Here is a 23,457-nt window from a genome sequence, read left to right as displayed (position 1 = left end):
TGTTTTATCTTTCAGTTAATGTACTTTATTTGACTTGGCAACAAACGATTGGTAGTGATTGGTTTTCTTTTTTGTTGTTGTTTTAACCCAGGTCATTGCACACACATTTCATGTTGTGCTATTCTTCCAATACATTCTCCTCTGGATACTGTTTTGGGTGTAAGTCTAAAAAGTTATTTTACAGTCCTGGTAGCACAACTTTATTATGAATTCAATAGTTCAAAATGTTACAACTGTTCTTCAAAGCACTTGAAGCTTTTCGCAGAATTAAATGTCCCTCTCACGCCAACAATCAGTGAAGTCATTAAGCTGCAATCCGGACTGTGTTTCTTCGTTGCACAAGTGCTCACGCAGCAAAGTCAGCCTGTCAGGGCTTTGAAAGGTGTAGAAGTTGTATACTTTGCTGAATCACTCCTTCAAAAGTGCACATCCATTTCTACCTACACAAATGAACCTTGGAATGTAAGAAGCATCCTGGTTTAGTTCAGAATACTGAGATGTTCAAGACTACATTCAGAGGTGTTGTAGATCCTGTTGCTTCAGGCAGCGCTATTAGACCTGGACTCGATTGTCCCCGCAGGGAAATTCTTTTCCACAAGCCATAGATGGACTCCCCAAGATCAATGTCAGTAAAAACAGACAGTACAGGACAAAACACAACAAATACTACAACACAACACGATACTCAGTGGCTGCTGTTGTTTAGGCAGCTCTGATTGTGGGGATTGGGCTTTTCCCAAAAAGAGCCCTCCTGCACCTTCGGGTCATGTACCTGCGCCCTGAAGGCAATGGGATGAGGTATTCATGCGGTAGGTTAGCAGTGTCCTGTACTATTGAAGTTCCAATGTGTGTGGTAGCGTTGTTATTGAGTTCAGTGAGGCTGGGTACGGGCAGGCTAATGATTTTTGCAGCAGTGTTGGTGATGTGTGTGAGTTTAGTCCATTTCTTAACAGGTGGTACAGTACAGTAAACTGGATTGGGTGATGCTTTGATACAGTTACAGAAGGTGATGTGGAGCAACATAGAATCGTCTGAGTTGAGCAGTGATTATGTTGAGCAGTTTCAATATTGGTCAGTTTAAAAAAAAATAAAAAAAAAACATCACTTTTTCAGTTATACTTGTACATTAGCCACTCAAATACGCATGTAAATGGGGTATACAGTAGGTAAATGACTCTGCCCCATGCTGAGGCTATCCTGACAGCTTGTGTAGAGAGACCCTTGGCCTCCTGCTACTGAGTTGCATCTGCCTTGCTAACTGATCCAGGTCCATGTGATCTGAGAGAGCAAAGCAGAGTGACTAATCATTGATATGGCCTTGAGTGGACTTCACAACTTACAGGGAGCAAAAGAAGTGTGATGAAAACTTATTTCCTCATTATTAAAGGCATTTCAATATTCTGTGGGAACATTTCACAAATCTGAATCAATTCCTGTTTTAAGTGCAGGTAAAGGCTGAATTTGGGGTGGATGGATGTTTGTTGAGGTTATTTTTCATTGTTTTGTAATTAATGTTATTGTTTTGAAAATAGATTGATGGATGTTTTAATCAATTCTAATGTAGAATATGTGGCAGTGGTTATGTTGCAATTTCCATCCGTCCATCCATTTTCTTTACCGCTTCTCCTCACTAGGGTCGCGGGCGTGCTGGAGCCTATCCCAGCTATCTTCGGGCGGCAGGCGGGGTACACCCCGAACCGGTCGCCAGCCAATCGCAGGGCACATATAGACAACCATTCACACTCACATTCACACCTACGAGCAATTTAGAGTCTTGAATCAAACTACCATGCATGTTTTTGGGAAGTGGGAGGAAACCGGAGTACCCGGAGAAAAGCCACGCAGGCATGGGGAGAACATGCAACATACATCAGAACTGATGCAACATACATACACATTATTGTCTACATTGAAAAAAAACAACTGATGATAATTTGGGAGAATCACAGTGAATCACCTCAAGCATCATTACAATAGTTAAAAAAAGGATTCTTTCATGTATACCTGAAATTGAAGATCGTTTTGTCTTGGACAATGCAGAACAAATATCAATAATAATAATTGTTTCATTCTCAGTTTTGCGTCTGAAATGATCTTTGTGTTGTCAGCAGCCAAATTTTGTTAAGGCTCTCACAAGTCTCGGCCAAATAGAAACAGAGCACATCATAGTGTGGCACTCTGTCAGTGATTCACCTCTCTCCACCGTACAGCGTGGGTGCAAAGCTCTTACATTTATGCTGAGAGCGTGTGGTGTAATAGATTGGTCATCCCATTGAGTCCATCTAATGAAAAGCCTGTCCAGTGGTGGTCTTCTGTCAACTATCATCAGCAAGTGCTATGGATACAGGGGAAAGCTTTTTGTTGCAAAGCCATAATACACTATATGAGAAGCATTCACACCTTATCTCATATAATAAGATTGAAAAAAACATTTTGATTCTCAGGTGCCACTATTTATTTAACATCCATTTGATGACTTTTGTTCCAGAATGGGGCAGACTACCGGTTTCTGGTACGGCAAAACTTTGAACTCTTGCGAGCGCTGGATGAGCTTAAGAAGACATGCAGCATACTGAAGGAGGAAAATTGCCTGCTGGTAAGTTTAAAGGTAACAGTTGATGTTCTTGACTGAAGATGTCATAGACAGTACTGTTGCATATGTTGACTAGGAAACCTGTTTTTAACAAAGGCATACAATAATAATGGTGATACTGATGAATGTATTTCAAATACTAAATACTGATACTACTAAATGTCATGATTTTTGGGTGTGTAGTTACTTTTTTGCAATTCACTGCAGGCAGTGTATGATGTTATTTGTTACCCCCATGTGTTTAGCGGAAGAGCAGTGCTCCAGAAACGGAGGAGAAGGTCAGGCGGCTGAGGAGGAAGAACACAGAGCTGGCAGTGCTTGCCAAAAGGCTGGAGGAGAGGGCCCGGAAATTGCAGGAGGCTAACCTCAAAATGGTATATTGCAAAAATTGAACACCCTTCATGTTTTTCATGTTGGAACTTTGTTGACCAGCCAGTTTGTCCTCACTCTTACCCAAATGCTAGAATTAACTCATCAAGCTGTTGAGTACGTGTGGTGAATAGGAGCCTTGTTGGAAGTCCCTACATTGCCCTCTGTAAATAACAATCCATCCCACTAGAACTCAGTTTCAAGGACGCTTATTGTCATGAATAAATAGTCTGCTTTGATAATGATTAGGTGATCTGGAAGTGATGGCGGCGTACACCCTGAACCGGTCGCCAGCCAATCGCAGGGCACATCGAAAGAAACATCCACTGGCACTCACATTCACACCTACAGGCAATTTAGAGCCTTCAATCAACCTTCCACGCATGTTTTTGGGATGTGGGAGGAAACCGGACCGGAGTACCCGGAGAAAACCCATGCAGGCATGGGGAGAACGTGCAAACTCCACGCAGGGATTGATTTCTAGATTTGTGATTTGTAATTTTTTAGTTGATGATGTGGCGTTCAATCTATATTTTTTTATAATTGACATGTTTTATGTTGAATACATCTAAATGGAAGGGCTTCTTGGTTCATGATGCTACTGACATACGTGGTTTGGATGTTATGAATGCCGTAAGAATATGGTGTCACGTGACACAAGGTGAGTTCAGTTGCTGCCATACTTACTGTTATTTGATTGTTTCGTATTTATGACCTCCTGTAATTATGACATTACTCCTGTGTTAGCGTAGGTTAGTAACAAAACCTTATACTTCCTGCTTATAGGTGAGTTCTCCATCACTGATAAAGCCTGGATCAGTGGAACAGTACAAGAGGGCGTTCGCACGTCAGCGAGCACGTGACCTGGCCCAGCACGCGGATGCACTGTTATGCAAAGACAAGGAGATCGCTGTGCTTCAGCAGGACTTCAAGGAACTGGAGGCACGACTGGGCACTGCTGAAGTACAAATTTTTATTCCTAATTTCTCACCAACTCATGTCTTCAGGCCAGGTTATTTTTTTTTATGTCTGGTCTTCATTTTTTTTCAGATTCTGGCTTTGTCTCTAGTTCATACTGATGTTTGAACATTTTTACCCTCCTGTTGTAATGAACGCATCAGCCTGGCCTTTGTGGCACATGTTGACACAAGCCTGCTCTCTGGTGGACAAGAATTGTACTGCTAAAACCCTGCACTTAAAAACACGAGCACGCACGCATCCATGCACACCTCCAGAAGTATGGCAAATTCCTTTACGTTTTCTGTAGACTGAAAACATTTGGTTTTGATATCAACAGATGAATATGTGACAAGAGGTCAACATGTCAGCTTTTATTTTCAGGTATTTACATCTGGAACTGATCCACAATTTAGAACAGGGATGGTTAACTTAAATGATGGAGGAGGCCACAATTTTTCACCAGCGCTACCAGGGGCCCATATAGGAGGTTTGTGACATCAGCAACAACCTTGACCAAAGCAATGGAAAGGGTAAAGCTTTGAGAAAGAAGGGATATGCTCACCTATGAAACTCAGTGGGCTTGCATTGCTTCTTCTAGGACAAGCGCTGCATTGATCTAACACAATAATGACAGTGTCTAACAATTTTAAGATGAATATAATCATTATCATAGTAAACAACCATAATCACAATAATAAGAATCATGTTTTTTCGTGAATCCATGCATATTTATCTAAATGTGTCCTATGCATTTAATACATCACAATAGTGAACGCAGCAAACACTGTTATTAGTAAGACACAGGGCGCCCAGGGAACAGTTCAGGATATCATGTCTCACTCAAGGACACCACAGCCGTGGGTCCGGGGGATGTTGCTCTGTCTGTCTATCACACAGTTAGTTGCCCATGATAATGACCTAAAAACACTGAGGAGAAAGAAGTGGGAGTAGAGTCAATCTCCAGAGTTAAACTATTGAGCATGGACTTTGTCTGCTAAAGTGGAGACTGAAAGGAGTAACCCCCAAAACAAAAAGGAAAAATGAGCTGTGGCGTAAACCTAGAAAAGCACCACCAAAGAAGAATGCAAATGTTTAATAATGTCGATAGGTTTCAAACTTCATGTAGTTTCTGCATATTATAGATGCAAATCTCTCTCTCTCTCTCTCTCGCACTCTTTTCTCTCTCTCTCTGTTTCAATACTTTCTATCTTCGAAGTTGTGTATCAGCAGATCATGATGTCAATACTTTTCTCATATTGATATTTTGATGTCAAATCCAAATGTTTTCAGTCTACAGGAAAAAAAAAATAAAGGAATTGGCCCCACAGTTCTAAGACTTTTGCTGTCACTGCTGACATTCAGATGAGTGCAGGAAAAGGCAACCATACTGCTTTTCATTACTGCTCCAACGGCTTAAGAGTGGATACTTCCTGATGGGAACATCTGTTGTGTCTAATAATAAATGCATACTCAATACAAGATGATCTGAAAATTGACGATAATCTAAGAGGTTTTTTTTTTTTTTTTTTTTTTTTTTAAACCATGTTATTAATTAGTATGGTAAATAACTAATTTTTAAATTTGATTAGGAAGTACAGTACTGATTTTATCTATCAAGTCACACTATTTAGTATGTGAAGTTTATATACAGTGGTACCTTGATTTATGAGTTTAATCCATTTCATAACTGAGCTGGTAACTCAATTTACCGCTATCTAAAATTGAGTAAGGCGCGGGATGCCGGACGCATATTGTCGCGTTCGCTTCCACCTTGTAGTGGTGGCATATTTGAAGCTCGGTCAAAAATCGACTTAGCGTCGGTTTGTAACTCGGAAAACTTGTAAGTTGCTGCGCTCGTAAGTCAAGGTTTGCACATGCTGATATGCGTTTTTGCCTGTATGTTCTCAAAGGTTGAAACCGGTATATGCGCAACCTACTTCCGCCTTCGCCAAAACGGGTAAAAGCACTTCCTCCTCGCTCGGGTGATAGCGAGGAGGAACGTCTACAATGTCTTTTTTAACACAAGATGTCACCACAGAGCCACCAAGGATGCCAATACCCGATCTCTAGGCTTCGTTTGTGTTTACATATAGCATATCATATATTAATCTAAATAAATGATATACATGTATTTAACATTTGTCCAAAGACACCAGCCATAAAGAAAACAACATTTTAGCAAATTCGGCTTCAAACGATCACGTTATCAATCAAAGTTATGCTCGTTAGCGTAGCGTACACCGGAAATTAGCTATCCCGTTTTCCGCGTTGGTCACGTGAGGTAATGCATAATATAGTGGATTAAGCCCTGTTTTTTTGTGCAATTACATGTGGACATGACATAATAAGAGGAGAATAAAAGTGGATTTTTTTTAAATTCACTGGCGAGTTACTAGCTGCTAGCTTCAATGCTGTCACATGTTTACAGAGTTCATGCAGCTATTGTCATGCTGATTTCCCCTCAGCTACACATCAGCGGTGCAAGTGTTAAACAAATAGGGATGTACTGTACCAAACCACAGCTATGAAAACAGTACAGAACTGTACCTACCGCACTGTTGGAAGGTGGCGATATAAAGTTTACTTGTGGCTACTATTTGGGGCGGGGTGTTTATTAGTTGAAGTGGACAACGCACTTGTCCACTAACTGACACACAGCGTTGATTGAGAGCTGAGGCCATTATTTAAGGAAATTCAGTAATGTGATTACTCCAGAAATTCAGTAATGTGATTACTACTGAAATATCAGTTTGTTGGATTTTAGTCATCTGCGTTTTACAGATATCCTCTATACATGTGTCTCTCTAGGGTTCCCCTATCCCGTCGAGCAGAGGGGAATTTGAGAAACTTCTTAGGGAGTCTCAGAGAGAAGTTCTTCGGCTCCAAAGGCAGTTGGCCGTCACCTCAGCCACACAGCACCAAAACCACAATCCTGATCCTGGTGGCCCGGAGAAGTGTGAGATACCTGCTGCGGTGGAGATTGTTGAAGAGAGGGTAAAAATCACTCCATACACTGGCAAACTCTGCCAACTTCTCTTCTCAAGCAAATGCACGTAATTTGGTTCTGTGGGAAATGACATTAGAAAAAAAATAACGTTCAAGTATTCCATCCTCCTGATCTGTGTGCTGAGGGTGAAGAAACATGGACCATAGCACATATTTTAACCTCAAATTTTAACCAGAGGAAACTGTCTGGCAATATAACATTTAGCCCTGAATCTGATCGTACGTTTACGCTGGCATGCATGCTGTTTGCCGTGTTATATAATGGCTTGTCGTTTGATCCGATACTAATCTGCCTCAAGCCATAATGAGATGATTTCCTTTCTCGAACTTGGACCTCATCAAAGATAAAAAAAAAAACTCACACACTCATGATCCTCTCTACATTTAATACTTACCTTCTCTGGATTCAATTGCTTGGATCACTTCCTACCCTTTTCACCTTCGAATCGATTATGTTGTCAACTGGCTATAAAGACAGAAATACACTTACATCATAGACATAGGAATCAGTTACATAATGCAGGGTCGACATTATTTAGTTAGTCAAGCACACCACTTAACTGTATCTTATGTGTAACTGGGGGTGGGGGGGGGGGGGAATAACTTCTGTGTTTGATTAGAATATAATTTTTGTGTATTGATGTTAACGTTTATCATGGCATTATCTATACAGCGTATGATAATCTTATTCTGCAAGTGGCTGTGATATACAGTCTCTCCCCGTGAAGCTCAAATGAGAATGCCGATTGTGGTAATCTGTCCTTTGTGGGCCGCACACACGCACTCACAGTGGCACACGAACACCCAGAACGGGGCCATGTTGTGTGAACTCTAATCCCCTCTAACAACAGAATGGTACAGTCCAGTAATCCGCTCTCTGTTGCTGTGGCAGCGGTGAGAGGGTTTTGGGTGGTAGGTAAGACTTCAGTCACACCAAAGACTTTTCTATCAAGTCCTGCTCTGGATAACTAGCAGGCCCAGCGACAGCCTTGATGTTGCCTCAGATCACGCAAGAGGGGTAGGTCATCGGATGAGTTTGTATTGTATTGGTGTGATACAGCTTTCCACGGCATTTCTTCTCAGTTTACCTCATCTGAGTTGTTTGGAGGTGAGATTCAAGTCGTACAAAATGTAACATTGTCATGACACATATCTGGGTGTCAATCTGCGATGGTGACATTGCTTGCTCAAGGCATTACATGTTGTTTTAATTCATTACAGTTTTTAACCCCTGTCAGTGTTATATCATGACTAGCAACTAAGGGCCTTTTGCATCAAGGTCTTGTAATTGTTAAAACATAATTCCTGCAGAGTGTTATTTTTTATTTTTTTTGCCAATCCTTAATTAGGATTGACTCCAATTTTATTATTATTATGATTATTATTATTATTATTTTTTTTTTTTTTTATAAATGACGCTTAAAACACAAGGGGAGTAAAAAAAAACCACTTTTATATCATTATTTGTAAGCCTTCATATGATAAAGGTATATAAATTGACAGTGAAAGGATGCTATTGCATTTGATTGCTGGACATCAATATGCTCTGTATTAAAAAAGAAAATCAACGGCTAGGCCAATCCATTAAGGTGCTTTTAAAAGAAGTGATCCAGTTACCCGTTTCAGTAGTCTGCAGGGATTACACCAATGTGCTTATGGCACTCTGGGACTGCTGAATGGGGTATGTTTCTGCTTTAGTGCACCAGGGCGCAGGTTGTTCCTGATCCTTTAGTGTGCATGGACCACCCCAGTGTGGAGTGTAGAAGGCGACACAATGCTGTGCATGTAGAGATGTACAGTACTTATTACCCTTAACTGGCTACATCCCTTTATCCTTTCGTTGGCTAGTGACAGATCTAAACTCTAGCAGTATTTCCTGGGTGTTCAGGTTAAAAGACATATAAAACAATGATGGATTAAATAGGATTCGTCACTAAGACCCTATAATAATTCTCTTGGACAACATGGAGCAGTCTGATGTAATATCCACTGAAATCTATATCCAGTATTCTTACAATCCCTACAGTAATGATAAATGAGTATAGTTGCTCTGCATGAAACTCCATGGCTCATAGAAATCATAATGGTGATTTGTAAACCAGGATACTTCTAAATTAATTTCATTGCTTAGATGGTGTTATTGAGAAAGTGAGTGAATGAGACAGGACAGGAAACACGTTTACTTTGCATCTTCAAGTGATAGTGTGGTTCAGGGCGAGAGGCCTTAGTAACGTTAACATATAGCAGCATCATGACGTAAGGGCGGGCACGTGACGTAATCTCCCAAACATGAGACTGCCCCATTTAACAAGAGTTGACTGGGAAGTGCCTCTGAAGGTATCACCTCCGTAGATGTCCAACCGAGGAACTGCTAGTTTCTGTTAATGGGTACAGCACTGAACTGGAACATACTGTAGGTTCGGTTTCAGCCCAATTCACATATCCATTTATCCCATCATACTTTTTATACACTGCATATGATGATCAGAGTTGGGGGGGTATTCTGCTTTTCTTTCAACAGTTAAAATACACGAGTATTAGAACTGTGACGTGGGTGGGTGGGGGGGGGGGGGGGGTCGTTGAGAATGAATTAAAAAAAATATAGTTTTTATGGAAACCTCTGCGGCACGGTGGACGACTAGTTAGAGCGTCTGCCTCACAGTTCTGAGGACCAAGGTTCAATCCCTGGCCCCGCCTGTGTGGCGTTTGCATGTTCTCCCCGTGCCTGCGTGGGTTTTCTCCGGACACTCCGGTTTGCTCCTTCATCCAAAAAAACATGCATGGTAGGTTAATTGACAACTCTAAATTGCCCGTAGGTGTGAATGTGAGTGCGAATGGTTGTTTGTTTGTATGTGCTCTGCGATTGGTTGGAAACCAGTTCAGGGTGTACCCTGCCTCCTGCCCGATGATAGCTGGGATAGGCTCCAGCGCGCCCGCGACCCTAGTGAGGAGAAGCGGCTCAGAAAATAGATGGAAACCTCTTTATCGGGACAACAATGTTGGCAGTTTATATATCCACAACAGTTTTCATTAATATTTGTCCTTTTAGGGTCACGGGTGAGCTGAAGCCTCTCCCTGCTAAATTTGGGTGAGAGGCGCGATACACCCTTGACTGGTCAAAGTTTATATATACAAACATATTTAGGCAAAAACAAACCCTTATTTTAAGTTTTCCATTTTTATCTAGACACCCCATTATGTTTTCTGTGACAATGCTTTCACTGTATATCCTCATATTTCATCTGTGGGGTATTATGTATTCTTGCCCTTTTGCAGAAACAGTGTCACAATTATATCACAGACCTCAACATTATGACAATCCCTTTTCTAAAAAAAATCTGCTCTTTTGCAGGATTTGACGTGTTGGCTCATATTAATGGGCCACACTTGGTCACATGACATTGTAAATGAGAAACTGTTCTCAATTGCCTTACCTGGTTAAACAAAGGAAATCATTTATAATGATTACATGGTATTGGTGTGTAGCATTTACATTAATATTGGGATTCTATTAATTTTGATTTATATATTGACAAATTGGCGGCACGGTGGATGACTGGTTAACATATCTGCCTCACAGTTCAGTGGTTGAGGGTTTTATTCCGGGCTCCGGCCATCCTGTTTCGAGTTTGCATTTTCTGCCTGTGCCTGCGTGGGTTTTCTCCAGGTGTTGCGGTTTCCTCCCATATTCCAAAAACATACAAGGTATGTTAATGGAAGACTCTAATTAGTCCGTAGGTGTGAATGTGAGTATGAAAGTATGTGATGAAAGCATGGATCATAGTTTCAGCTGCGGTGAAGGCGGGGACGGGCAATATTCTTGAGGTGGAAGAAAACTGTTGGGTTTTTTTACCGTAATTTCTTGTGTATAATGCACACCTATGTGTAATACGCACCCCCAAAGTTGACCTCAAAATTCTGGAAAACCCTTCAACCTATGTATAATGCATTTTTACAATGCATGATTTTGCTTCTACCCATATGATCAAAACATGAAGTATTATCTGTATTTTGTTAGTTTTTTCAAAGAATTATTCTGAAGTTAAGCACTTTATTTGAACACATAATACTTTCTTTTTATTTACTATCTCTTATTTTAAAATTCACAGCCCTGCGTTTATTTAGTAAATGAGAAAACACATAGTTGTGCTCATTTGTTTGATTACCCAAGCAGAATTTGTAAGATGTGTACAATTCTTTAAAGAAAACATGAAGGACCAGGCGAAACACATTTAATTTTATTTTAATGGGATTCAAATTAAATTGTCAAGAATTTCAGAAAAGCATTATCATAAAACAAAACATAACCATAAATAAATTAATGATGGTTGTTGTTCAGTCATCAGTCGTGTTTAAAAACAAAAACAAAACAACAATATTTCACAAATTCTGCCTGGTTATGTAAACTTATGAGCACAATTGTACATGTATGCAGTCATACGTACCCCTGTCATATTGGAATGAAAGTGTAGGCTACACCTTTTTCATAACCTCTAGGTGGCATACGAGAATGAAAGTGTACAACTTTTTCATAACCTCAAGGGGGCGTTGGCATATTGGAATGAAAGTGTACAGCTTTTTCATGACCTCTAGAGGACGGCATACATTTACAAAATGTGAAAGTCTTTTTCATTTTCTCCTATACCTATGTATAATGCGCACTATTGACTTTTGACAATTTATTTGGGGGGGGGGGGGGGGGGGAAATACGCATTATACACGAGAAATTGCGGTATACTGTTGATGTGGGTCTCAAAGGTCGAAGACTACTCCTAGGTTGCGAATGTGAGGTGAGGCAGCCTCTGTGGTGTTGTCAACAGAGAGGCAGAAGTTACCGGTGTGTTTGGTGAGGGATTTAGGACCAATGATTAACATATCGGATTTATTGAAGATTCTGGACTGGACCTCTTTAAATTTGAAAATCACTTGCCCTTGATATCGGTAAAAAGCTGAGGTCAGGCTTGCAGGGACCCCAGGCAGGGCTATATCGCATCGGGGTACGTCTTCTGCGTCCAACACCTTCAGCAAGACTCTGGAGCTCAAGTAAAAATAGGTTATAAGTTTATAAGATGCTAACGGCGCGGCGCTCACGGTGGAAGTAATTTCACGCGCTCGGACCCCCCTCTCTCGTTATTTCTCTCGCAGTCTGTTATCCAGACGAATGGTGAGTGTTATGAGATCCTCGAGAGAGGAGGGCTTGTCCCGGGGGCAGCGAACTTGTCTTTAAGCTTTTCCGAAAGGCCGTTAATCAAAATGCCCCTAAGCGCAGCGTCATCCCACCCGCATTCACCAGCAAGTATCCTGAATTCAATCGAATAAGCAGCTACGGAACTAGCGCCCTGAGTGAGTGTAAGGAGGCGGTGGGTGGCTTCTTTGCCCTGAACGAGGTGATGAAAGACCTTTTTAAGTTCGGCGGCAAAAGAATCGAACGACTGCAGGAGTTGTGCCATAACGCGGTAGACCATTTAGCTGCTTTACCGCGGAGGAGGTTCGTGACAAATGCGACCTTGGATTGTTCGGTGGGATAACTGTACGGTTGAAGGTTGAACACTAGGGAACAATTAAGAAGGAACTGACTACATGCACCTAGGTCCCCGGAGTAGGGCTCGGGCGGAGGGACATAAGGTTCTGTGTACGGGAGGCGGCGTGGCTCGGAGGCTCCGGGCTCGGAAGGAGTACTTACGGGAGGAAGGTCGGATTGCATTTTGGAAGACAGGAGGGAGACTTGTTGCGTGAGGCCGTGTGAGGATTCCATAATTTCTTGAAGCGCTTTGTCCTGTCGCCCTATGTGGGCGCCTTGGAGGGTGAATGCATGTTTAAGCTTATTTAAGCGTTCAGATTATTCTGTCACAATCGGCTAGAGACTGAACCCAAGAGCAGGCGGATGTTGAGAAGTTGTGATGAACAGTTTATTGAAAGCGAAATGGGGATGGTCCAAGAGATGCGCTGGCGGGTTGTTGAGGCAGAGATTACGTGGCAGGCAGTGACGAGGACGGGCGGTTGGCTTGACGGTGAGGTGGCAGAGATCTACTTGACGAGGGACACGGAGGAACACGAAGGTCAAAACGATGGCAAGGAATAGTGGAGCTTACTTGGAGACTGAGGAGCCGTGGTACCGCTGTAGAAGCTGCAATACTCTTGCGAGAGTTTCCGGGATCTGTCAGGCTTAAATGCAGGTGATGATGAGGGTGATTAATGACAGGTGCGCGGCTGAGGTGGTGCTGATTACTGTGACGGGAGAGAGAGAACGAGAGGCCATCCAGGCTCCAGCAAAAGGACTGCAGGGCACAGTTCATGACAATAACCAAGTCATGAGATGGAAGGAACTGCCTAAAGAGCTCAGAAACACAATTGTGCCATGGCACAGGTTTGGGTAAGGCTTCAAAACAATTTCTCTTGCACTTAATGTGGCACCAGAAATTTGGGACAACCAGAACTCTTCTGGGTGGTTAAGTTTCATGTGATGCAGTGGTCGTCTTTTAAATAGGTTGTATTACAACAAACTTACAACCCTTATTAGGCCGATTCCCACCAATGCCCTAGCATTTCCAGAGATATCCAAGAGCAAGATCCTGAACATCATTGTGTCAATGAACGTAGCCTCTTAAGCCGAGAGCCAGATTTACTTCCTGGTCCTGGCTTTCCGCTATACTGGTTCACACACCGGCTGTTCCATCTCTGAAGCAAAGAAATGTGTGGGTCGTCTTCGTCCCTCCAATACTGTGTCTGTCCCATACACAGAGTCTATAAACAGGAAAAATCTGGCTTTGATGGGCATTGTGAAGGGGGTTAAGATGAGCTTACACTGTACAACTGTAGTGTCTTTTTACATTCTAGCTTTGACTGTATGAGACAATCCCTTGCACAGGCGAGAGAAAGCTAATGATTGAAGTACTCACTCACATAATACATGACGACTGAGAGCCACAACTTGATGGCGGACGTTTGTATTTTTTAGTTGCTGCTGTTCCACTCCTCTGCTGTGAGTGCTGTAGATGTTGGTAGCAGGCATTTTAAACTGTTTCCAGCTCTCAGAATAAATCCAGAAGACATTTCCATTGTTTGTGGATTCACTATGCTAATGCTAAGAATGACATTGACAACATAGCAACACCTCTTTTGTTATTTGTGTCATGACCTTTGCTGAAAGCTCAGGAAAGAGAGACATGCACATATCGACAAGCACCACCCGCTTGATAACAGGGTTTGTGCTTTTTATACTTGTATTTTCTACAGACATAATGATGGAAAAAGGCTAAGTATTTGGGCTTACTAGTCATAACCTTATTTCATATATGCAAAATTACTGTTACAGCTGACCAGGACTTGGACACACTAGAAATTCATCCGATGGCTGTACGACCAGTTTGAAGCTGTCAGTCACTCCTGATTCCCCCTGTATACAGCAGGCTTAACAATGAGACATGAAACTGGCCCCGATTCAAAACGTCCGACTTAACATGGGCTAAATTTACAGTCAGTACTGTATACAGTATACCCAGCTGAAGTGTAACGTCATTGTTAAGACAACTGTGCTTTAGGCTATATGATTTATTATTATGATATATATTAAAATAACTTTGTGATAATTTGATGTAAAACATATACAGTATAAAAAAATATATATACAAACACCAATTCCAATTAATTGGGATGTTGTGTTTTTTGTAACTAAAAAGAGAATACAGTGATTTCTTTTCAAACTATATTCAATTGAATACACTAGAAAGACAAGATATTTCATGTTCAAACTGACAAACTTTATTTTTTTGCAAATATTCACTCATTTTGAATTTGATGCCTGCAACACGTTCCAAAAAAGATGGTACAAGGACATGTTTAATATTGTGTTACATCACCTTTCCTTTTAACAACACGTTTGGGAACTGAGGACAGTAATTGTTGAAGCTTTGTAGGTATAATTATATCCCATTCTTGCTTGATGTACAACTTCATTTGCTCAACAGTCCAGGGTCTCTGTTGTCAGATTTTGCGCTTCATAATGCGCCATGCAAATTTATTGGGAGACAGGTGTGGACTGCTGGCAGGCCAGTATAGTCCTCACACTCTTTTACTACGAAGCCACGCAGTTGTAACACGTCCAGAATATGGCCTGGCATTCTCTTGCTCAAATAAGCAGGAACATTGCTTGGATGGCAGCATATTTTGCTCCAAAACCTTTCACCAATAATTGTGCCCGCACAGATGTTCAAGTTACCCATGCCATGGGCACTAAAAACACCCCCATATCATCACAGATGCTGGCTTTTGAACTTTGCTATGATAACAATCTGGAAGGTCTTTTTCCTCTTTGTCCCGGAGGACACAACGTCCATGATTGCCAAAAACAATTTGAAATGTGGACTTGTCAGACCACTGCACACTTTACCACTTTGCATCAGTCCATCTCAGATGAGCTCAGGCTCACAGAAGCCGGTGGCATTTCTCTGTGTCGTTGAGATCTGGCTTTCACTTTGTATGGTAGTGTTTTAACCTTCATTTGTAGATATAGCGACCTGTGTTGTGTTGGTTTTCTTAAGTGTTCCTGAACCTGCGTGGCAATATCTGGCTTTTAATGCATTCCTCCCTGAGGGATCGAATGAAGGTCACTGGCATTCAATTTTGTTTTTCGGCCTTGCCGCTTACGTGCAGAGATTTCACCAGATTCTCTGAATCTTTTGACAATGTTATGCACCGTAGATGATGAAATTCCTAAATTCCTTGCAATTGTACATTGAGAATTTTTATTCTTAAACTGTTGGACTATTTGCACATGCGGTTGTTCACAAAGTGGTAAACCTGGCCCCATCCTTGCTTGTGAATAACTGAGCCTTTCATTGATGATCCTTTTATAGCCAATCATGACACTCACCTGTTTACAAAACACCTGTTCACCTGTGGAATGTTCCAGGTATTTTTGAGCATTCCTCGACTTTCCCAATGTTTTTTTTTTTTTGCTCCTGTCCCAGCTTTTTGGGAAAGTGTTGTAGGCATCAAATTCAAAATGAGAGAATATTTGCAAAAAAATAAGAAAATAACGTTCATCAATCGTAACACTGAATATGAGTTGAAAGGGATTTGCAAATCATTGTATTCTTTTTTTATTAATGTTTCACACAATGTCATAACGTCATTGGAATTGGGGTTTGTGTTTAAAGAAATATCACAACGCTATATGTGGCAATTCATTTGGCAAGCCCTGTGGGACGTCATATAATAAGGGTGGCCGTATTTAATAATATTAAATACAGTGACTATTTGTGGGGGACAGAGATAGAGTCCAGCTGCAAAGAGGGAAAAGTCCACGAATACCAGGGTCATCCAAAAAGTGATGATATTTCCCTATATAAATAGTGTAAAACAAAAAAATACCACAATTTATGATCCCCAAACACTTAAAAACCTCATACAATTTCCAAACCTTACAAACGAACTGTACACGGTAAACATTCAGACTACGTAGTAGAAAAAAAATAGGCAGGGTTTTCACAAATAACGGGATTGGTTAAAAATAAGTTTGATTAGATTTGTGTGAAAGGAACAATGAATGGGCACTCAATGTCGTGTAAATTATGTGATTGTTCCATCTGACAGTTATTACTGATAACCTACCACCTTGCATAAACCAGTCAAATTAACCATAACATAATGTAAATTAACCACAAAGTTATTAAACAGTGGATACGTTTAGCTCTGTGTGGTTGATGGCTACTTAGTGTGAGTTTTTCCCTAACTTTCCTATCGTGGCAACATTCGGCATCATCATTTATCATTGTGTGAATGGACTTGATGGAGGGCCACCATAGGGGGATGGAGCCTTGATGAGCAAGGGCTAGCTGGGCTTCAGAGATCCTGTGTTGAACGTTCCAGAAGGTAGGATAGAAGAACAACTCTCAAGCCACACGAATGCCTACCAAGGCCTAACTCCTAAGGACTTCCAGACCCTTATTTGTTCTGATGAACTACTACTAACACTACTAATCACCTACCTTATGTTTGTTATGCTTGTCCTTTTGTAAGTTTCTCCCACTTCCAATCAGGATTCCAACATCTCATCTGGTCAGCATGATCATCTGGTTCTTGGTTACCTATTTCATCTTCTGATTTGCTCCTTTTTGCAAGCTCCATGAATTGTCCTAGTTATCCCACAGTTATGCCATTTGACAATTATTGAGGCTGCAGTGCTCTTGGGAACATTGTGCCGCAGATTTTGTAGTCACCTTTTTACCTTTTCACTTTCTTGACTTTGAGCTCTGTCAGTTCATTCCACTTAGATTTTGCAGTGCTTCGCCATACGTGAGGCCTTATTTGGACAGGTGTGTGCCTTTCCAGTTTCCAAACCATGTCTAATGAACTGATCTTCCAAATCGCACACCCTCCTCACATACAGCACTGTGCAAAAGTCTTAGGCAGCGATAGATTTATGGTTTTAGTAATTATATAATGAGCATCTCAAAGAGGTGAAAATCTGTTGAGCAGTCTGTTTCTGTCTGTTTGTCCATTGTTAGTTAGCAGACTACTTCATGGAGAATGATAGTGACATGACCGCCAACAGAGGACAACTGTTGGATGCAACCATTATGATTGTGCAAGGTGGACTACTGATGCCATTGTGACAGAAAATAGATAAATAAACAAACAAAAGAATAAAAAAGTCTGAGAAAATCTATAAGAGGGAGTCCTTTTGCATGCTGTGGCTCAGTGCTGTTGATCCTGTTATTAGGTCATGGCCTTAGTGTCACTAGTACAGTCACTTCTTCAGTGGTTGACCATAAGTAGGTTTGTACTAAAATTAGATAATGATTCCTAACTCACAGCCTGACCCCACCCAGTTGAAATGGAAAGATCCTACAGTTTATGGAAATCACTGCCAGTAATTGGTCAGTAAGAATAGCCTGCTGTCGTTAAGTCATTATAGCCTTCCTAATTTGAATGCAACAGGTTCCTGCTGCTGTGTTGTAGTCATGTTGCAGCCTTGAAGGAATCCCCGTGGATTATTAATTGATTCTAGACAACTGGGAAGGAGGCTTGCTGGTAGTCTGTCACTCACAAATTGGGGGATGTCATGTTTAGTGTAACTACAGTTGGACAGTTACAGTACTCCCTTGTCAGACACTGGCCACGGTTTCAATTCATAGGTCATATTATAAACAAATCAGTAATATAATTCTGGCAACGCTTTATTGTACAGTAATCACAGTAATCTTATTGGCAAAATTATGTCTATGAATGTAAAATGATAGACTGGCCGATTTATGCTTCTCATGTCAGGTTGTAGGAGAGACCCCGTGTGTGCCATTAGATGAATCTCCATCTAGGTGTGAGAAAACTCCTGCAAAGGAGGAGGAGTCGGGGCTGCCAGTGACGCCCCACCCGGGCCTCAGCCCGACCCCCTCCCATCAGGAGAAAAATTCAGAGGACAAGCATCTTCACTATCTGGTCAGTAACTCCTGTATCAGTGGACAACATGGAACCTCTTTAGTTGCTGTCGAAATAAAAGGGTTATGTACGCAGTAGTTACAGTTCAACTGCATCACATTTGAACCTATTGAGCAAGTCCCCTACTCTTGTAAACAGTGCCAACTAATAATAGTCTTATTATGGGGATCAACCTTTTTGCTTTGCAATGAAATTCAGTTGTGAAAATATTGGTCACATTTGACGTACAGAGGTGTATTTTAAATAATCACACAGTAGTAATACTTGATACTTGAAATAAGCCTGATTTCTCCCCCTTGCTGGCACTACATGTAAGCTGCGTTTAGAATCATTAAATCATGTTAAGATTTGTAATGCCGCATTGCTATCATGTGGGAGGTCTGCATGGAAACTGAAAGCTAACATGTTGTGATTTGTAAATTGTGACTGCAATAGTCTTTTGTCCATCGCCCAAAAAGCTCAAGATTTCTAGAACCTCAATTACGGTTTATAGGATCCAGCCCACCAAAACAATGTTGAGACCCAGTTACAAGACTATCAATTTTTCAGAATTATGATGACTGCTAACATTGTTTGCGTTTGTATGGATTTTTTTTGTTTTGTTTTGCCATTTTAGGAGAGTGAGCTGACAAAGAAGAGAAAAGAATGTGAATATCTTGAACATGAAGCAAAGAAGCGGCAGAAGAAATGCCTGGATTTGGTAAGTGATCCTCTTGCTCCTGTTTTTCCTTATCGTGCCGTCTGAAAGGTGTCCAATCTGCATATGCAGTAAACCTAAACCTTCACCGAGATTGTTATATTCAAACACTGTCTGGTGTTCACGTGACAGGAGAGCCAGCTTGAGGATGAGCAGGGCAAAAATGAGAAACTAAAGGAGGAGGCAGATCTCCTCAGGAGGAAGGCACAGCTGCTCGACCAGGTTCGCCTCCCAATGGCCTGTCAACGTTATGTCTGCTATTGTTTGATGCCACATTTTTGAAAAGCTGGTATTTAAATTAAAAATCCAGGTTAAGCAACAAATAGTCTGAGTCATTTTGAAGTCTGGTCTATGAGGACAGAATTCACAGAGAGGAACAATAAAATGATCATGTTGTTTCTCAGACTCGAGTTGAGAATGAGGAGTTGAGGGAAGAACTCTCTAAAGTGACCGCTCAACACAATTCAGTTCTCGAGGAGAACCAGAGACTCAGTGCCAAACTGGAGAACCTAGAGCAGGTCCTAAAGGTGTGCGACAGGTCTCAAATCTTTATGAATACAATTTTGAACTGCTCTTTTACTACTCACGACTTGTATTTTGTCTGTATGAGCAGCATATGCGAGAGGTCGCTGAGCGAAGGCAGCAGTTGGAATTGGAACATGAGCAGGCTCTGGCTATCCTTAAGTTCAAGCAGGATGAAATCAAACGGTTACAACGGGTGAGAAGCACATTCTTCAGCACACAACTTTGTCTATGAAAAGGGGTTTGCCCAGCAGGAGGCAACCTTTGAGCACTAATGTCACTGACAGAGAATGTTGTTTTTTAAAGCAAACAAACTCAAAAATCTCTGTAACTTTATATTGGTGTTTTTTGTTTTTTGTTTTTTTTAAAAATCTTTTTAGGCTCAGTTATTTGCCAAGAGGGAGCATGAAGGGGTGGTCCAGATGTTGGAGGTGAGGTTGTATTCCACTGGTGTAAAATGGTGGGGGGGGAAATGTGAACTTTGCAATGTATTAACTTACTATATTGTAAGGCCCTTTAAAGTCTCACAGCAGGCAAACGTATTTTCCCCTAATCGCTGTTTTAGACTTCCTATGTATTCTTTCGCTCATGGACTTGTGACTAATGGAGACATTTTAAATATCCAGACAGCACGCTGTCTTTATTTGATCGAAGTAGAATGTAAACACCCAAAAGTAACCATCGGAACAATCTATTTTACTGTGTGAAATTCAAATGCTTTACACATACAGTAAGCGCACCCAAAATAATAGTGTAGACGTAACATGTAAGGATGACATCAAAATTTTCATCCACCGTGTTATTTTGCCACTGTGTTATTTCACCTATATGACAATTTGTTTTTAAATGAATTGTGCATTTTATTTTAGGAGTTGACTCAGCTTGTGTTGCGGAGGGAGCTGGTAGAGTATAGCTTCCCCTGTTATATTACTTCCTGTTGCTTTACTTTATTTCTTGAGCATTCTGTCCCTTTACTTAACTAAAAAGCATCACAATAGAAAGTCTCTGTCCCTCCTGAAGTTGTGCTGCCAAATCCACACACTTGCACTGGCCATTATTTGACAGATTATCAAAACCATTTGAGGACTAATAGGCTGCGAAGGGCCACGAGACATTCTGGTGATACTACCTCTTAACGTGGTTTTCCTGCTGACTCTGGCTCAGTACGCTGTATCTGACCTTGTTGTTTCAAAAGCATGTATTTGAATTTCTTTCTCTCCCTTTTCTCACATCTGTGCTAACCAGAGTACACTGGACTGCATGCAGGTACCTTTGACCTTTTGCCTGCTTGATCCCATGGACCGCAATATCAGTCTTCCCCTACACAAAATCCTCCCTAACCTCTGTAGCTAGAAACACAAAACCTCAATTACTTTTATTTCAATCCTTTGGAATCTGGGTGTTGACATTATACATTTGTTTTATTGTTTACCTCCTCCAGTGTGTTTAAAGTAGCTGATCTGAATTTATTAACTGCTGTTAATGCGCTATGGGCCCACTTGGCTCATTTCATCCCGGGCCAATATTTTTGGGGTTATCAGTGAGAATTTGGTGACGTGGGACAGTTGCATCATTTGGTCCCTGATACTAGCTGATTTAATTAACGTGATGACGCTATTAGGTCAGACTACTCGGAAAGTTGTCTCAATGCCTATTCACCTAAGATTGTGCACCTCAGTTAGAAATGCATAAGCAAACTAATGTGTGCATAGGTTTTGCAGACAGGAAATGTTCAGACTGCTTTATGCGAAGGCAACCAGGAAAACCCCCACCGCAAGCTCAAGCTCTCAGCCCAATACGGAACATCAGCAGTGCTTCAACTGACTGCATGTGTCTAGCAAATAATCCCGCCGTCAGTGGCTTTGATAATGCACCATACTAGTGAGGCGGATTGTACTGTATGGTAACCGATTTACTCAGGTTTTCATCGACATCTTACAATGACAAAATGACTCTGACTCCCCACCCCATTCCTTCTGATCCTTGAGATTTAATGTCAGTAGCGTTGTCTGTGTTGGAAAACCTGACCCCGTACCATAGCAGTTTGCTTACAGTTTTTTATGTAGATAGTACTATTGAAAGTTTTACTTGTTGCAAGGAAGGATGAATAACTATAAGATGTTCATTATACATAATGTGTATGTGAAATTTTCTGCACGATATTACAGTGGAGCCGCAATAAAACAGACCCCGATGTAACGGTTATCTGATAAAACGGACCGTCGGGACTGAACGATGTGTCCAAAAATAGTTTCCATTTGTCACTTAAACTGCCGTGGGCAAAGTATCTTAGTTCCAGAATTGGCCGTTGTTGTTTACTGGTGCTGTGGCGCAATGCAAGCAGAGAATGGGACTGACGGTGAGGGACCCTATTAATGGGTCACAAGCGGCCGTGTTGAATGTGGGGCATTGACATGGCGACCATATCGTGATGGTTACTGTATATCTATTGTCTATTGTGAATAGACTCGCAGCGCAGAGAGAGGGAGCGGCACGTTGGCAGTGTTAACTGAGGAATACAAAACACAATTCTCTGGAGTCTGGAAGTTGCCATTTTTAGTGGAGTAACATTTTTTTGTCAAGCCGTTAGCCTTTGGCACGAGCAAGCAAACGAATTTGTCGCGGCTCATGAAAGCAACTCGCCTACGATGAGTACTGTAAGTCAACGTCACCATGCCCAACCACACCAGTTTGGATCAAATGTGAAACTTTCAAACGTTTTCAAGCTTTTTTCAAATTCTTTTTTTTTTTTACAATAACTTTGTCCGGTAATGGGCGTTTTAGACCACGAAAAAAACCTACAAAACAATAATTTTGTACGGTAAAGTAATATTGGGGGCATATGGTGCATATATATCGTAGAACCCATCCCCACCCCTATTAGTCTGTTCTATCGAGGTTCCACTGTTCTCATTTGCAATCAAAATTCTACCCCCATTGCAAAAAAGTTTTTTTTGGCAAAATGTAAACATTTTTTTACAGTGTGCTATAGAACATAAAAAAATAATATTGCATGTAGTTTTGCACGATTATTATTGCAAGTTCTTCCTCAAGATTCAACACAAAATGACACCTTTTCTAATTACTGCACGTTAAAAATGATTTAACTTTCCAAATGTAAACATTTTCATTGAAGCATTCATTTGCAGACCAGGCTTATCTACTGGAATAAACAGCTGCCACCAAACTCCTCAGAAGGCTAGTTGTCAAATACCATTGAATGACCTCGCAAGACCATGGTGCAGACTAAACATCTTCCTTGAACCCCATAAAAAAATCTGGTGGCTTTTTAAGAAGATAATTGCAGTACTCAAAAACTAAGAATAAAGTCAGCCATTATGGAGTGAAGAATCGGATAAAATTCAGGAACAACATATTTGCACTTATCTGCTTCGATTGTGCTTGTCAGTCATCTTTTTGCTTCACTTTATTTGCAGTGGGGTGTGAACAATGTTTTTGCAGCTTTGTGACTCACAGATTTAGAATCCTTCTCTACTGACATGATGAGTTTAACAATATCATCAATGCTTTTGTGCAGTCAAAGGTGCGAGATCTGGAGGAGAAGTGTCGCAGCCAGAGTGAACAGTTTGGCTCGTTGTCCCGGGAATTGGATAAGTTTCGACTGCAGGCCTCAAAGGTGGACCTTGCTGGTGCCGGCCTTCTTAACCACTCCGGCCTCTCTGTTCTGACAAATGGAGTGGACCTGTCTACAGCGCGAGGTAAATCACACAAACCACCCAACGTGAGTTTGAAATTATTGGATTTCAACTCGGCGGAATGGTGGGTGACTGGTTAGAGCGCCTGCCTCACAGTTTTGAGGACTGGGGTTCAATCCCCGGCCTCGTCTGTGTGGAGTTTGCATGTTCTCCCC

The 23,457-nt window shown here is 41.3% G+C and overlaps 1 protein-coding gene across 21 annotated transcripts in view; it reads left to right on the top strand.

Moving 5' to 3' along the window:
• The window catches only part of LOC133466923 (peripheral-type benzodiazepine receptor-associated protein 1), a 62,877-nt gene that overhangs the window by 11,215 nt on the left and 28,205 nt on the right, over positions 1-23,457 (top strand). For 16 of the 21 annotated variants that reach the window (XM_061751133.1, XM_061751130.1, XM_061751140.1 and 13 more), the window contains 12 exons: positions 2,489-2,596; positions 2,839-2,967; positions 3,749-3,925; positions 6,731-6,916; positions 18,200-18,367; positions 18,984-19,067; positions 19,197-19,286; positions 19,469-19,591; positions 19,678-19,782; positions 19,967-20,017; positions 20,456-20,488; positions 23,125-23,305. In XM_061751133.1, coding sequence (XP_061607117.1) covers positions 2,489-2,596; positions 2,839-2,967; positions 3,749-3,925; positions 6,731-6,916; positions 18,200-18,367; positions 18,984-19,067; positions 19,197-19,286; positions 19,469-19,591; positions 19,678-19,782; positions 19,967-20,017; positions 20,456-20,488; positions 23,125-23,305 — 1,435 coding nt within the window. Of the gene's footprint in view, positions 1-2,488; positions 2,597-2,838; positions 2,968-3,748; positions 3,926-6,730; positions 6,917-18,199; positions 18,368-18,983; positions 19,068-19,196; positions 19,287-19,468; positions 19,592-19,677; positions 19,783-19,966; positions 20,018-20,455; positions 20,489-20,831; positions 20,853-23,124; positions 23,306-23,457 lie in introns of all 21 variants that reach the window. The other 5 variants (XM_061751123.1, XM_061751141.1, XM_061751125.1 and 2 more) reach the window with 3 other exon arrangements.

The sequence above is a fragment of the Phyllopteryx taeniolatus genome, chromosome 17 (genome assembly GCF_024500385.1).
Source record: "Phyllopteryx taeniolatus isolate TA_2022b chromosome 17, UOR_Ptae_1.2, whole genome shotgun sequence".
NCBI lineage: Eukaryota > Metazoa > Chordata > Actinopteri > Syngnathiformes > Syngnathidae > Phyllopteryx > Phyllopteryx taeniolatus.
The sequence above is the reverse complement of the archived record's forward strand: the minus strand, read 5'-3'. Positions and strand labels throughout refer to the sequence as shown.